The 16,102-nt window shown below is 39.4% G+C and overlaps 1 protein-coding gene across 12 annotated transcripts in view; it reads right to left on the reverse strand.

The window, feature by feature from the left end:
* SLC10A7 (solute carrier family 10 member 7) overlaps nt 1–16,102 on the reverse strand; it is a 157,088-nt gene that overhangs the window by 14,200 nt on the left and 126,786 nt on the right. For all 12 annotated transcript variants that reach the window (XM_074823767.1, XM_074823778.1, XM_074823775.1 and 9 more), the window contains 3 exons: nt 15,389–15,554; nt 11,757–11,808; nt 10,140–10,213 (listed from right to left, as the gene is read on the reverse strand). In XM_074823767.1, coding sequence (XP_074679868.1) covers nt 10,140–10,213; nt 11,757–11,808; nt 15,389–15,554 — 292 coding nt within the window. The remainder of the gene's footprint in view (nt 1–10,139; nt 10,214–11,756; nt 11,809–15,388; nt 15,555–16,102) is intronic.

The following is a 16,102-nucleotide window of genomic DNA, read 5'->3' on the forward strand; positions in this document are numbered from 1 at the left end:
CTATTACCATGGAAATTTGACTTTTGCCAGTACGCATAAAGAGATCATCCATCAGCACAACCACAACTGCCTCCAGGTGACATGACAGTCTCTGATTGGGAAGGATCTGCAATGTTTGCAGCAGTTGAGACTACATTCCCCTTGCCTTTTTGCCCACATAAATGCTGTATGAAGACTTGTGCTTAAAATATTTTCAGGGAAAAAAGACAATTTTTTCAGTACATTTTCACATTTCAGGTCAGTGATAAGTGTAATGGAAAGCAAAAAACAGGCTCACAGAGTGGTGAAAACAAACATCTGAGAGGGAGGTTTTACAAGGGACTGGTGAGATGTTAAGGGAGTCTGGAAGAGCTGCAGGGGAAAACTGCAAAATGGAGGGCTATGGAGCTCTGCGTGGACTCTAAAATCTTCAAAGACATTTTCACTGTTGTCCCTCTTCTTGGGGAAGAACAATGATTTACCAGAATATTCAACAAGCCCTCGCTTCAGACTAAATGACTTACCTGAGGACTAAAGCTATTGGGAAGGCTCTGTACTGAATCAGAGCTGTGTGGTCACATATTGGCCATATAGTTATGCTAGGACACAAGAATTTTGCTGAGACCCACACTATTGTTGTAAGAGACTGGACTGGTCTAATATTTAAGTAAAGAAGGAGAAGGAGGAAGAGAAATGAATGAGAAATAAGATATTGCTTTTGACATAACTCTAACAAGAATAAAAAAAGAAGAAAACCTAATAGGCTTTGAATGCTTTTACTAATTCTTGTTCTTCAGGTAACTGGCTCACTATACTCATCACAGAAATCAGTAATTTAAGTGCAATGTAAGTACAGTTACTAGGAAACAGCACATCTTGATATTATCAAAGTTTTAAGTAAATAAAAATGTAAAAGCTGTGAGGAAAAGAAAGAAAGTACAGTTTGTCTACTTCTGGGTTTTCAATGGGTGCATTCAGATTGGAAGTGATGTTTAATGAACAACATAGGCAATCTTACCAGCTGCTAACAATGAAACATTTAACACCAACAACTGAAGACTAGTGCCTTAGACACCAAAACACCTCCACCTGTCTGACAATATGGTAGTAGTAATTAGTTAACAGGGAATTCAAGAATGAATTGAACCACCATAAGTCATATTTTAAATGTGACTTATCCTTAATTTGACACCACAAGGCAGGCATAGCAATGATGTAAGCTGATCCTCACACTTCAGTGCTTTTTTTATTGCTTGGTTATCAGTTCACTCTTCATTCACGTAACATGCTCAAGGCGCAGGGTAAATTCTTCCTTGTAATTCACTAGCAATATCTAAGCTATAAAGTTTAGATATTAAATAAATATATCTTATTTAGATAAGAACGGAATTTAAACACTTCCTTCCCTTCTCTAGAATTCTTGTAGACAACACTTTTTGAAGGTTTAATTGGTTAGACCTACCAACAAAAGGAATTCTGGACAAAGAGATTGACAGATGTCCTACGAACATAAAACTGAGATTTGATTATTTCCTTGAACATTACTGCCCTTTCCACACATAACTGAGGCTAAGATTTCTCAGCATTAAAAGTTTTAATTGCATGGATCTTATTTACACATATTATTAAAAAAGACATTATAAATTCTGGACAAAGAGATTGACAGATGTCCTAAAAACACGAAGCTGAGATTTGATTATTTTGATTATTTCCTTAACATTACTACCCTTTCCACACATAACTGAGGCTAAGATTTCTCAGCATTAAAGTTCTGATTCTGTGGATCTTATTTACACATATTATTAAAAAAGACATTACAAACGTGGTTTATAGTTGTTCTCACTATATTGGTAAACACAAGCAGGAAAGGATTATTCTCCAAGCTGTTTCATACTATCTTTTAATTAGATTTTTTTAAAATCTTTTTTTCTCCTGGAACCTTGATGTAAAGGAAAACATGATACACAAATTCATTATAAATGGTAAAAAAAATGAAACACTTCTTTTCATAAAGAAAAAAACATTTGTTAGCAATACTAGCATAATTTTTCCTTTATTTCTCTCTTCATCTGATTTCTATGGCAAAGAAAAGAAGATATGAGGCCAGAAAAGCTTCAGTGCCCCACTTATTTGGGAAGGCATTTTGAGAAAACAGCTCACTACCTGGAAATACTAGGATACTATTTCCTATTCTAAAAGTCTATGGACTAGGGCTATGTGCTTGTAGTGGTCATGGCAGCTTTTAGAGGATGATCCCTCTTCCAGATTCCCAAGACTACCCTGTAATAGGAGATTTCTAAAATTTGCTGCTGCTGTTGATTTTTCACATCTTTGCACCCACCGTTTTAGAAGTGTCTGGAGTCAGCAGCTCAGACTGGCTGCCAGAAGGTGCACTGAGAGAGCAAATGTAGATGCAACTCTCTCAGGGAGACTCAACATCATCTTCAATACTCGCCAGCTTTAGTATGGGTGACACTTGTAGCCTCTGCCAGCTTGAGGTAAAAAAAAAAAACCAACTTGAGTCATGTCCAAACGAGGATCTTCCCAAGGGTAACCTGTCAGCTGTCTGCTGAATATAATGATGTTTCTTAAAGTAGGTAAATTAACTGTAACTGGTTTTGGTGGGGAGGGAGGGCTCTTGTGTCATCATCATTTTACAGATGGGTATGTGTGTTTATTTTTATTTTTTTTATTATAGAGAGGTATAAGCTCGCTGTCATTAAAAACCTGCGATCTGGTTTTTAGTGTCTGATCCAATTACGTGTACATCTGGGAAGACACACAACCAAATAAATAATTGGAGAGGTGCAACTCTGAAATGACAATTGTTATTCATCGATCTCTTTCTGCAAGTCGAGATTGAGAGATGTAAACTTCAAGTGAATGAGATCTCCTGGGTGAGATTCTTCAGTTCAAACACAGTAAACAACTGTTGTCCTCTGATGCACATTTTAGTACTGCTGGAGGCAAACTTTCTAAATATTAATAAAAAACCTACTACTGGCAGAGTATACAGATGAAAAGGAAGCCCTGGGAGCTGGTACAGAATTTCTTGCCACATTCTAGGTCTAATCAAAGAAATGTTTCAGGTCAGAAAGGAAAGGAGATTCCCTAATTTACTCTAGTATTTTGGAATCACAAAGAGGTCAAAATTGAGTAAACTGCAATAGATTAGACATGCTATATTGTGAATCTTGTGATTAAAAAACAAGGGAGAATCAGCTACTCTGTGTCCAAAAGCCACTATAACTCACTGAACCATTTCCTGCTCTCAGATTGGCCTGCCAGAACATTTCCTTCCTGAAAGTAGAGTCCCTAGGGATGCTCTGGTCTGAAGGAGACAAACGGGGTGCTTGCCCAGCCACGTATATGAGTAGCAAGGGAAAATAAAAGAGATGCTCTGGCACAGACTATCTCAGTGACCACAGGCTACGCAAAACTGTCAGTTTGACTTCTTGTGGAGATAGACCCTTCACGTGAGCGGTGGCCTCAGTATTATAGAAATGTTTACACACATGCAAAATGGCATCTCACCTTGGGTAGGTTTGTGCAAGAGGGAAACATTCATACTATTCCCAGTTACAGAAATCTTCAGTCTATATTTGGTTTTGCTAATATTCTGATATGGCAGCTGTACAGGAAATAGCAGCATTTCCCAGGCATTCTTTGGGGTCTACTGAGAAAGAAGCCATGCCAATCACGTGGTAATAACCTGACTGATAATGTTGTTTGGTAAGAACCAAACATTGGCTCTAGAAGACTGTCAAGCTATGAAAGGCGATCCACCTGCCCCCTCAAGTTTGGCTACAAGAAAAGATGCTAACATGAGAAAAGTGCAGTAGATCCAGGTGCTTCTGCTCTCCCTGCTATCAACTCACATAATACGAATCCCTCAGTTCATATTTTCCAGAGACAGAGGACAAAAAGAAGGGGAATCACAGAGCAGAGGAAAAAGCCCAGCCAATCACTTGCTGCTTCTTTCAAGCAAATGCTGGGTGAAGACTGAAGAGATGAGAAAAACTTCATTTTGGCCCAAAGAATCACCATATCAAAACTCATTAAAGGTTCCAGCAACCACTAAGCCCCCTGGGATCTCAGAAGCAGGAATGGAAGAGAGTTTCTAACTCTCTGGTAGCAGTGAGGGGTACATAGTGTCCCAGACACAGCCTCCACAAGACACACATTCTTTCAAGCATATTCTTCCCATCAGCTTCCCTTCTACCCCAAGGGTCAGCACCCACCAATTCTAGGCAGAGGAGTAGTCAGATCATTTGTTACTTACATCACTCTATCAGACACCTGAAGAAATGAGACTAAAACTCGGTAACAGGCAAGAAAATACACAAATTCAAGCACTAATAACACCAAGAATTATGACATGATACCAGCAGTAATGTCTCCCGTTCAACACTCATAGGAAAATTCTGAAAGTAAAAGAGACAGTATCAAAAGTCTTACTCTTGAAGACTTTCAGAGAGCAATTAACCAGGATTATTTTCTAGATCTTTATGTAAAAGTCAGAGGAATTATTCACACATCTATAGCTAGTCACAGTTAGTACCTTGATGAATAATTGCCTTAGAGGACAATTCTCTGCCTGGAGCAGAAAAAACCCACCACATTTCAAAACCACTGCAGAGTATAGCCTGAATACTCACTTAGGGCAATGCTCCCGATTTTACCATCTTACTTTCTATTACAGAATTATTAAGAGATGCCTCCTTTTTAAAATCAAAATGATCTACCTTTTATCTTAACACAAGTTAGAACATTTTGGCATTTTTCTATATAAAGGAGAAAGGTGATTATCACCACACAATAGGAAGAGTCTGTGCTTGATTAGCACTGCATTTCACAAAGTTTGTGCATAGGAAAAAACAGATGAAGCAAAAACCCAGCTAATATGAAACAGCAGTGGTTTAGGCTGTGCAAATATATTATTTATCTCTGAAAACTCTTGTAAGGAGTATCTGTAGAAAACACGAGCGAACTATAGATAGCTGTGAGCAGATTGGAGCTATACATGAGCACGATGAACTCTGTCACACTGTGCAGCTGGGGAACTCGGGAGAAGGCGTGGGCTGATTAATCCGTAGCTGAGATGATTCACTCACAGACAACTGAGTTGTCTGTGAATCTACTACAGCAGGCTTTTAAGAATTGTTCAGATACAATTAGTTCTGTACTCACGCAGTAAGAAGCCGAGTATTTAAAAAATAAATTTGAATGAAATTAAAACAATACAAAAGGAAGTTAGCACTTTGGCTTTTATTTGCAAATCAAACTCTATTCTTTCCTGAAAGTATTTTGTAGCCTAGAAACTTTGATTGCATTACTTTAAGAATTCCATAGTGAAAGAACTGCCACAGTGATAAATCCAAATGAGGAAAAATGCACTCTGTATCATAAACAATACCTTGATTTTATTAAGGTGGGGTTATTTTTGTTGTTTTGGGCTATTTTTACCAATCTGCTGTTCATCATACCTACAGCACTAACATTTGCACTTGTGGTAGCCAAAACAGGTGGCAGTACTCCCATTTTTTGCTGATAAAATAATTTTACCTAGTAAATACAAAGAATTAAAGTGAAAATATTTTTTGACAATCCTGCATTTTACTTTTGGAGTTGTAACTTCTAGCTAGCAATTCACTCTCTGCAAAAAACAAAATAATGTTCTGCACTTGGCTGCAACTTTTGTGTAAGTGCAAGCAACAACTGCAGTATTTTTTTAGATGAGACACACTGATAGCTTTGCACTTCCTTGAGGCCTCTTCTCTTCTCGCTGAATGAACTCCAGGGAATGGCATCATGTCGGGCTTTCCAGATGGATTATGTGAAGCCATAGCTCAATGTCATTTTCAATAGCAAGGCTCATAATTAAAGGTCAAATAGTCACTTCATCTGCAATCAATCAATAGAAGAAGTACTAATACTAAGTACTAATCAATCAATGGCAAACGCACTAATAAAAGCCATGCATCAAATGTCTGCATATGTGTGTGCTCACATGTACTGTGCATATATGTGAGCAGGGGGAAGGAGAGAAAGAGAACAAAGTGTGGGTGAATATGCCAGAGGGCATTGTGAATACTATATTTATCTTTGCTCCTTGTAAGTTTATATCCTGTTTCACTCATTAAATGACATACAAATAAACATTAGTTTTTCTACAAATGTGATGCACTGTATTCAAAAAAACTGCCAGAGCACCCACCTCTATGCAGAAATATCGGCTTGTGTTCCTAACTAAGAAACACAAAGGCACCTACCCTGTGTAATTTGTCCTTACACAAACATGCCCTGCACTCTGATCTTTGAGACAAAAAGTGTGTCAACTGTTCTGTCTACAAAATAAAACCCAGCATATGGGAACAGCACTCATCTCCGTGAAGAGCAAGCACTTATTCATGGATTCAACAGTGGAAGTGGCAGTTGGCCTCATGAGCATGCACTGCATGGGAATTAGCTGGTTTCATAATATGGTGTGGGAGAAAGTGACTTATAAAAGTCTTCTCATGCCTCTCCTATTACCACTTCTAAAGCTTTAAAGCTGTCAGCTCTTCTCCCACTTTAGTCGGTGCCATTTTAAGCTCCCCAGGGAATGGGCCAGACATACCTATTTGGAGTTTCACCTGCCAAGCTGAGAGAAATCAGTTTCAAAGCGAAAGAACAAGTGTTGGGGGGTCATTTATACACTACCACTGGAATCTTGAAGACAAACAAAGCAGAGCTCCACAACGCATGGGAAACCAGACCCTGAGCTGTTTGTGCTTTCAGGCATTGTAATGACAGAGGGAGAGGGAAAAACTCTCTCCGCTACAAGAGAACAGAAGGTTTCTTATTGCCTGGTTTATAGTAAACACCTCTGGACAAGTAGAAATGTGACAGAACAACAAAAGAGTAAGGGCCAAAATGCCAATGTCTGGTCCTGTTTCTGCTAAGATCAGGGTGGACAAGACTGTGGTGTGGATAGATTTAACCGTCATTCAGAAATGGCTGATCCTTAAAAACAGATTAGATCTACTCTGCTTCCACCTTCAGGGAGGGAATAAATGCTAGCTGCTCTGGTTAACATTCCTGTTTACATCATCAGCCCTCATCACACTACAGCTTTATAAAACTCAATCCTCCCTATTTACATAGAAATGTTTATGCAGCTCCATCTTATCTGGACCTGGTACTAATACCGAACAGAGTAAAATACCAAGTGGTCTCAAAACCAGCCAGCTTGAAACTGATACACAGCAGGCACGCCTGCGCAGTGCACACACTCTATGGGGTGCACACAAGAGCAGTGGGGCCCCCAGGCTTACCAAAGACGGGCTCCCGGGGATTGCCAAAAAGAGCATTTCCCCATCAGGGGTGGTGCTTAATTCAGGACACGCTGATGCTGGCCCCATGCAAGACAAGCCTGGGAGCCTTGAAAAGAAACCTTGGCAAAGCTGAGCCCCAGAGATGGAATACAGCAAGGGAAGCACAGGTCCCAACCACCCAGCGATCTCAACACGGGCCCTGAGCAGTAAGAAAAGGGACCATCCAAGTGCAAAGCCTAAGAATGAATTACATCTTGTGACTAGCCTCCTAGGAGGCAAACTCGCTTGCCATGAGACACTGGCTCTTCAACAATGAAGGTAGTCTGTCCTGAAGCTGACAAACGGAACGGCCTGTAGCCAAGAAGTAGTGCTGCAATACTGCGTTCCACCATCTACCTACCTGTTTCATCTCAACTTGCATATTTATCCATTAGACATCTGTATTTGCAGAGTAAAAGTATGTATGGCTGGGGAGAAGCTCTAGGAGTCCTTGAAGTTGAGGTGGCCAAAGTATTTTTGTTTGTGTGCTTGGGCAAAGAAAGCTGCAAAATTCGAGGCCTGACGTATTGCGCTGTGCTAATGAGAGCAGTAACATGGAATTGGGAAAATGCAAGCCAAAAAGTCAAGCAAGCTAGGAACCTCAAACTAAGTTCTTCTAAAGGAGAAACTGAAATATAAAAAGAAGAGTGTACTAGCAGAAGAAAAGTGAACCGACTCAGCTGTGTGATAGGGTGCAGGTCAAGACAGGCTGCATGAGAATGCTTGATAAAGTGGCTAAAAGAAATGAAGAGTCCTTATTTTATTCTGGGTGATGGCAAGCCTCTCTAGGACTTAATTATTAGAAAAAGGCTTTGTGCTTATTTTCTTAGTGCCATGGCAAGCTGCAGAAGCATTCAACAGAGCATATATAAAACTGTTTTCACTGGGGAGGGAAGACGTACACATTTGTGCTGTTAAATACAATCAGCTTCTCTTCTGTAGTATCACAGTTGTGTCCTAAGTTTATGTGCACCTCCAAGTAGCAAGTACAGTACTGTGTTATGACTTACGTGTGTCATAAATACAAGTGTAACTATCCTCCTAAACACAAGCTCATTTATTAGTTGAAGCTTCAGTTTCATAGAACATTTGGCTGAAAAAGACCTGATGTCATTTATTCTATGTTCTGCTCCAAGGCAGGACCAACTCTAGCTATCTAATTCCTGTCTGAGGCTTGTCTACAATGATAGAAGATTCAGGACATCAATAGGCAACATATTCCAAAGCTAAAATGTTTTATATTAGGCAAGTTTCCCCGATTGTTAGCTTAAATCATCATCATTGTAACAAAGTCCTTCCCTTTTCAAAGTCCACTATGAAAGATTTACTTTTTTCCTTCCTTGCATCAACCTTTTATGCATTTGAAGATCACTACTGTTTTTCAGCTGTCTTCTCTCAACATTCCCAATTGTTTTAACCTTCCTCCGGGGTCACATTTTTGAGATCTATGATCATTCATGGCACTCTCCTCCGATCTCTTTCCAGTTGGGCCTCATAATTTTTGATTTGTGAAGCCAAAAACATCATGCAAATGTCAAAAGCCATAAGGCTCTCAAGCCATACAACTTCTGCTACTTCTCTGCAACCCACAGGACCTTGTGTGAAAGGAAATTAAATTAGTTTAGTATGATATACATTTGACAAATCTACGGGGCTGTTACTCATTTCCTTGTTTCTTCCTAACTGTTAAAATTATTTATTTATTTATTTGTTTCAGTAGTTTTCTACAAAATGAAGTTAAACTCACTGATCTATAATTCCTCGTCCCCTCCTCGTTTCCACTGTGAAAAAGAGGCATTATGTTTGCCTTTTTCTTGTCTTCCAGGAACTCCTTCACTTCCCACAGACTTTCAAGGGCACTTGCTAACAGTTCTGCAGCACAGCCCTGGCTGAAGCAAAGAACCCTGAGATGAGTTTCGCTATATCAAACTGACTTGGAAAACATCTCACCTAAGTCCCGATTTGTTCTCCCCCTGTTTCAGGCTGAGTTCTTACCTTTGTTATTGACACTAGCTGTGTTTCTCTTTGACAGATACAGTCTTGAAAAGTTGTATATTCAGTCACGTATGCTTTATCTAACACATGTTTTCATATTTTGAAAAACTGAAAATATTCAAGTACTAGTTGTTTCACTGGCTGAACATAATAGATGAAGCAGTAGCAAGAGGCTGTAAGCATAACTGATTTAGCAGTATTTTGTGAATTTCCATCTGAACATCTTATTATCACTAAGGGGTTGTAAGTGACAAATATCTCAATGATGTTTTGATAAATGAATTCTAATAAATGAAACTATCCAAAGTATCTGCAGACTTAAAACAAACACATACATTTTGCTCATGTTAAGCAAAAGACAGTATTGTCTATTTGTGGTTTCTGAATACACTGCGTGCTTTGATTTTCACTTGTACATCCCAGCTTTTAGGTGTAAGATTTCACTGTGAGACTGGGCAGACATACCTTACAATCTTTTCAGTAACAAACCTGAAACTTTATCAATATTGGATTAGGCAACAGAACAGAATAAGAACAGAAAGAAAAATCCAGCTTTCCATAAATAAGGTGGTCTTACTGTATAACCACTAAATTCTCATCTGAGAAGACTGTGTTTTCTGTCCTGTAATAAATATTTTATTTGTGCAAGAATATTATCCGACTATTAGTATCATACTGGTAGCATTACTTGTCACACTAAAACCAAAACATTTAAGCAGAAAAGCCAGCAACCAACAACATTTTTTTTTCCAACACAGCACAGTATGAATGTTACTGTTGTTTTGCTCAAAAGCTTATCTCCTGACTTACCCAGGGTGAGGGATTTGTGTGTGGAACAGAAGATGATAGCCACTGTGTCTGCTGGTGTGAAACTAGAGTTATTCCTAGAAAAGAAAGAGTTTTAATAACCTCTGATAGCAAAAACCTTCTTAAAACATCATCAATCAAATATATTACTCTGAGGATCCATATGCACATTCACATCACTTTGATCAGGTCTAGTGACAGAAATAATTCTACCCACAAATGAACAGTAGCATTTGATTTTTTTTTTTTTTAAAAAAAGCAGAATTGTTTCTCAGTTGTGGCAAACTCTCTAATGAATACACTCCCATGTGAAGGAAAGGAATTCCGAACACATGGTATGTAGGACACAACTTTATTCCAGCTGAGGTTATTTTTGCAAACATGTTCTATCACAGCAGTGGTCAGCTTGCCTCTGTAAAAAAAGAGAATGACCTATGATTTCTTTTCCTAGTATGTAATGTTAACAAAATGCTTGATTTAGGTAGTACATTGAGACTACACTATAAACACTGCTTAGAATATGTAGTCATCTTCCACTTCAGAGAAAAACTGCATCTAAGTGTTTACACACTGGGAGTTAAGGCCAGGAAGGGTGGAAAAATAACATACAGAGAGAGGCATATGACTGGCCAATGGATCACCCTTTGGTCTAAATCAGGAATCATTTTAGGAGATTCTAAATATTTACATACTGTCCAAGTTGGTTACTACTTACAGCATTTTAGATTTTACAGTTGGGACATACCTTTCCCCCAGGTTAGGTTTAGCAGTTCAAAAGTTATTTAAAAATGTCTTCTAAGGTCAGGACATGATCTTGCCACAGAGAAGTTTTCTTGTGGCACTAAAAAAGCATAAGTAGCTCTAAGACGTTGCACCCTTCTTTGTGATTCTCACTTACAGATATTGTATAATTTATATAAAGTATATATATACAGCGTGAAGGCTGCTGTATCGTGGCACTTCCCATTCAGCAGTGTTGCTAAGGAAAATACTCCTGTAGGCCTAAGGAAGAGGACAATAGTGGATACTCTGACCAGGTGAAGTGATGCACTAAGCCGTGGGCTAACACCATTTTCACGGTACTATTTTCTGAGAAGTGAATGTACAACTGTTCTTCCTGGTTGATATTTAAAAATAAAAAAACCAGCTCTACCAAACATTAGTTCAGGACAATTGTCTTTTAAGAATCACCATATAAACATAACAAATTTGACATATACAGAGAAGAGCGAATTGCCAGCCCAGCAAATGTATCTTGAGATGTAAAAAGTCAAACTGAGTTCTCTCTCTCATATGTCATCAGCATGTCTGCAGGGCAAATTATACCTTCAGTAACATCTGTGCAAATCCATTTTTTTCAGTGGCTGAGGTATAGCAGTGATTGATTGAGATTTAACAACTCTGTAATTAACACACAAGAAAGGACAGAATTCAGGTCCTGCTCTCTTAGCCTATGAAACTCTAACAGAGAAAATGCAGTAAGAACAATATGAAATACCAAAATGAGGTCACCCCTATTCAGAAACCTGCCCTTACACATCTGCATTAACTGTATCACCCAAACCAAAGATATCACACAAAACAAATATTCAAAGGCTCTGATTCAGCACATTCAATTACCTTGTAGAGAAGAGAAAAGTCAAAAACATGAAGCTCATCTGAACAGAAAATACTGGAAGAGAAACAAGTTAAAATTAGACTTAAATCACAGAAGTAAAGATCACTTAAATCTCTTCAATTGCTGTCTACATGCCTTTTGCCCCCATACAACAGATCAGAAGCTAGTCTGGACCAAGTCTATCCAGCGAAATCCAATGACACACAACCTTTAAAGACTGTCTGGAAGAACAATACATATCATTACATCCAAGAAAGCTAGAGCTGATACTGTGGCTACACAAGTTCTTTCTGAGGTAACTCTTCTGAATCAAGTATTTCTTGACACGATGAATGGCAGGGAAGTTCACTACTGCATGCTGCACATCTATTTGCACTAGTTTTGCTTATTGGGTTCAAAACATAAAATCTCTCAGACATGCTCTGGTTGCCAAGTGTTTAAATTTAGCCCCTTTCTATTTAACAGGAGAAGGTACAATGTGTAAGCATGATCACAATAAATATTCTCACACACTGGGTATATTACTCTCCCGATAAATGATCACTATTAATAGAAGATCACCATGGATGTTTTAATTCCCTCTGAGACAAAAGCTAACTCCTGAATGGGGCAGCATACATCAGTGTGGTGGTTTGACCTTGGCTAAATGCCAGGTACCCACCAAGTCGCTCTATCACTTCCCCCCCTTCCCCCTTTTTTCTCAACAGGGCAAAGAGGGGAAAGAAAATAACATAGGAAAAAAACCCCAACCCTTGTGGGTAAAACAAAAGCAGTTTTAATATAAGCAAAGCGAAGCAAAGGTTCGCACATGGAAGCAAAAAGAAAACAGATTTATTCTCTACTTCCCATTAACAGGCGATGTCGGGCCTTCTCAGGAAGCAGGGCTCCAATATGCATAGTGGTTGCCTTGGAGGACCAAGGGTGACACACACACCCCCCCCCCTTCCTCCTTTTTCCCAGCTTTATACTCGAGCAGACAGCATATGGTATGGAATATCCCTTTGGTCAGTTCGGGTCAGCTGTCCTGGCTGTGTCCCCTCCCAAGATCTTGCCCACCCCGTCCCACCGTGGGGGGGAAATGTTGGAAAGAGCCTTGGTGCTGTGTAAGCACTACTCAGCAGTAGCCACAACACCAGGGTGCTATCAACACCCTGCCAGCTCCCAACATAAGACACAGCACCATGAGGGCTGCTATAGGGGAAAACCAATTCCGGCTCAGCCAGACCCAGTACAATCAGACAGAGCAGCTTTCGTTCAGGCTCACTCAGCTTTGTAAGTGCGGACTTACAAAGTTTTTGAGCATCCTGAGGGGAGCTCTCCTCTCTGCCAGCTCTCCCAACATCCGCAGGGGTTGTGGGGTGCACAGAGCCCACCCTTGGTCTGCGGAGATGTGGGGAGAAGCAGGCGGCTTCCCCGCTGTGCTGTGAGTAGCTGCTAGAGCTACAGAGATCGAGCATCATGCTGGAGCGCAGGAACTCCCCTCAGAGCTGGAGAAGAAACCCTGTGACCTGCACAGACCTTTTCTGGGTGTTTGTGGGTTATGGGGCTTTTACTTGCAGCAGAATCTGGGATGGGTCCTCTCCCTTTTCCTTGCAAAACTTGTGAATGCAGTAAGGCTAATGTGTCCCATAGGGTAGTGCAAACCAAGACAATACCTTTGATTTTGACCCCAGTTTACAACTGGGAAACATGGCAGGGATATTAGCTATTACCAGTGACATTTTCCATTCTCTTACATACATTTCCTAGGAAGCATAAATGTCACCTCAGCATGCACTTAATTCTTCCTTCATGAACTAAGGAAGCAATCCATTGTTCCTGAATTACAATTTTTCTGCAAGTAAGTATATTAATTTAATATGCACAGAAAAAAAAAATCCCTTAATACGTATAATTCTGTAAAGCGATAAGCATGGGTTGCTACCAATTATCCCTTGTGCATATTTTGCTGTGGCTAGAATATTAACATAAAAACATTAATCATCAGAATAATAAATGCAGTTTCATCTCAAACTCCTCGTGCTAATTTGACATCCTGGTATAACACTATGCACACATCCAGCCAACACATCCAGTGGCAGTACAGAAACTTTTTCTGTAATATAGTGTGCATATCCATTTCCACACCTTCTTTTTTTTTTGTTTTATAAATATTTAAGAAAAAAACAAATGTCGAATATGTTCCAAGCGGTTTCAATGATTATGTTAATATTCGTACTAATAAACTCCAGTTATGCACACTGGCAATGAAAATGTATATATAATGATTGTCAGTGTATTGCACCGCAAGTGGTACATATAATTACACATGGCACAAACGCAGAGTTGTCTCGCAGAGAAATAAAAGAAAGAACAAGAAAGGCAATGGAAGCAACCACTCTGTATCAAGTGTTCAAGGAAGAACGTGCCTTTTTAACTAAAAAAGTAGCAGCCAGCACAGTAACATAAAATTATTTCATTCTGAGTTTCTCTGTATGTTAAGTCAGAGTTGAAAATTTCCATATCCCTCTCTCTTGCTGACAACTCTGCACTGACTTAAGTGCATCTGGGATGTGGTCCTTCTCAGGTGCCTACGCGAACAAGTATTTCCTCCATTTTGATAAAAACCTCCTTAGCATGGCTTCCTTTTTCTTTGCTTTCAGAATAAAGTATTTATACAGTACCTTTTATAATTTTACACACGTATAGTGTTTCATAATCCAAAAAACTGCCACAATTAGGACAGAATATGAACTGACTCACAAAGGGCAGGGGCAAATTTCCTACTGACTTTAGTGGAGGTTGGATTTATAGAAGATACATTATTTTTATTAGACAGAAACATGTGCACATACACACACTTCAAGGTAGGTGATGTATTGATTTCTTGAAATCTAACAGTTTTAGAGTGTATGAGATGTGATTTATACTGTAGTATACTGTAGTTACCTCTCCCCCAAGCAAATTGAAACTCCTGGCTCTGGACAGTCTGAAGCAAGATGGAATTCCCTACTGGGAGAGGAGACAGTGCCTGTATACCACTGCCTTTCCCTGGGAGGTAGTGATCTGCAAGTGTGTTTTTAACTGATGGCAAGGATACCAGCAGTCTATTCTCATGTGTATGTTATTTATGGCTGAATGACTAGAGTGCTTCTAAAACAAACTCTGCAAGAAATGTGTTCATCCACAGAAATATATCAACATTCAAACTCCCGACTAGTTTCCAGGTTTATAATACGGTAAGGAAGAACTATTTAAAAGTCATAACAGTGCTTCTGATGTGCAGCTGAAACCCAGATCTTTCCTTTTTGTTTGGAATGCAACATCTGTGCCTTTATGGTTGCTTAATAACAAAGAAGCCAAAACAGAATGGTTGTAAACAGTTGGAAAGTAATACCATGCCCCTTTAGAAAGGAAGGGTCACTGAGCAATCTCAGGCACACCTAAATAGAAGGGTTCATCCCCCTCTAAATGCTTACTCAAACATCTGAAAGCATCCAGCCCCTAAGAAGTCTGGTAATCTGATTTACCAGACGGATTAAAACTACAAGCTCTAGCCCCATGCCAGTATTCCGCAGCCCCACCCTTTCCAGTACATACAGCTCATTACACACCCAAAACACAGATAAAAGAGATGCTTTAAGGCTGAACTTACTTATGAACACTATTATAATCAAGCTAAATTTATCAAGGTCAATATTTGGATTGGCGAAAGTATCACAGAACGTTGTGTAGATGATCATCAGGAGCACACAGCTGCTGATAGCGCCAAATGGAGGCTTCCTCCTTTCAAGCCAGTCCTTGATGTATCTTCGGACAATCTGAAACACAGAAACCAACAGGTTGCCTCTTTTCAAAGATGCAGGGAGCCAAGTTGGGCATCACAAAGTGAATCTGACAGCGGAAAGACACAAAGAGAAGAGAGTAATTTGGATGACGGCCACAGTGGATTTCAAAGCTTCCCTGCCACACAACTCTTCTTCTGGGGAATTTAACATTTGTAGTGCAACTTCCACTGGGCGTCCATAATGAGAGTATATTTTCAAGTACATTCAAATCCATCCTTAATCATGCCAAATGTTCTTTGCTAGCTGTCACTGAGACATGCCCATTAAGCCTCCCCAAAGTTTATCTCCTCTGCTGATACTAATGGATGTATGTAATTATCACAGTCCCCTTTGCATCAACAGACAATTCCAAGTGCAACTTTGGGAATCTTAAAAATCTGACATCTTCAGGAATTTCATGACGGTAGATAATCGAAAGTGATCCATGGAACATTTTAATATTTAAATAGCTAGCGATGCACCAGAAGTTTTTAATTAAATTATAACTCAAGCTTGAAAAGCAAAAGTGCATGTGTTGTGGG

The sequence above is a fragment of the Strix aluco genome, chromosome 4 (genome assembly GCF_031877795.1).
Source record: "Strix aluco isolate bStrAlu1 chromosome 4, bStrAlu1.hap1, whole genome shotgun sequence".
Lineage (NCBI taxonomy): Eukaryota > Metazoa > Chordata > Aves > Strigiformes > Strigidae > Strix > Strix aluco.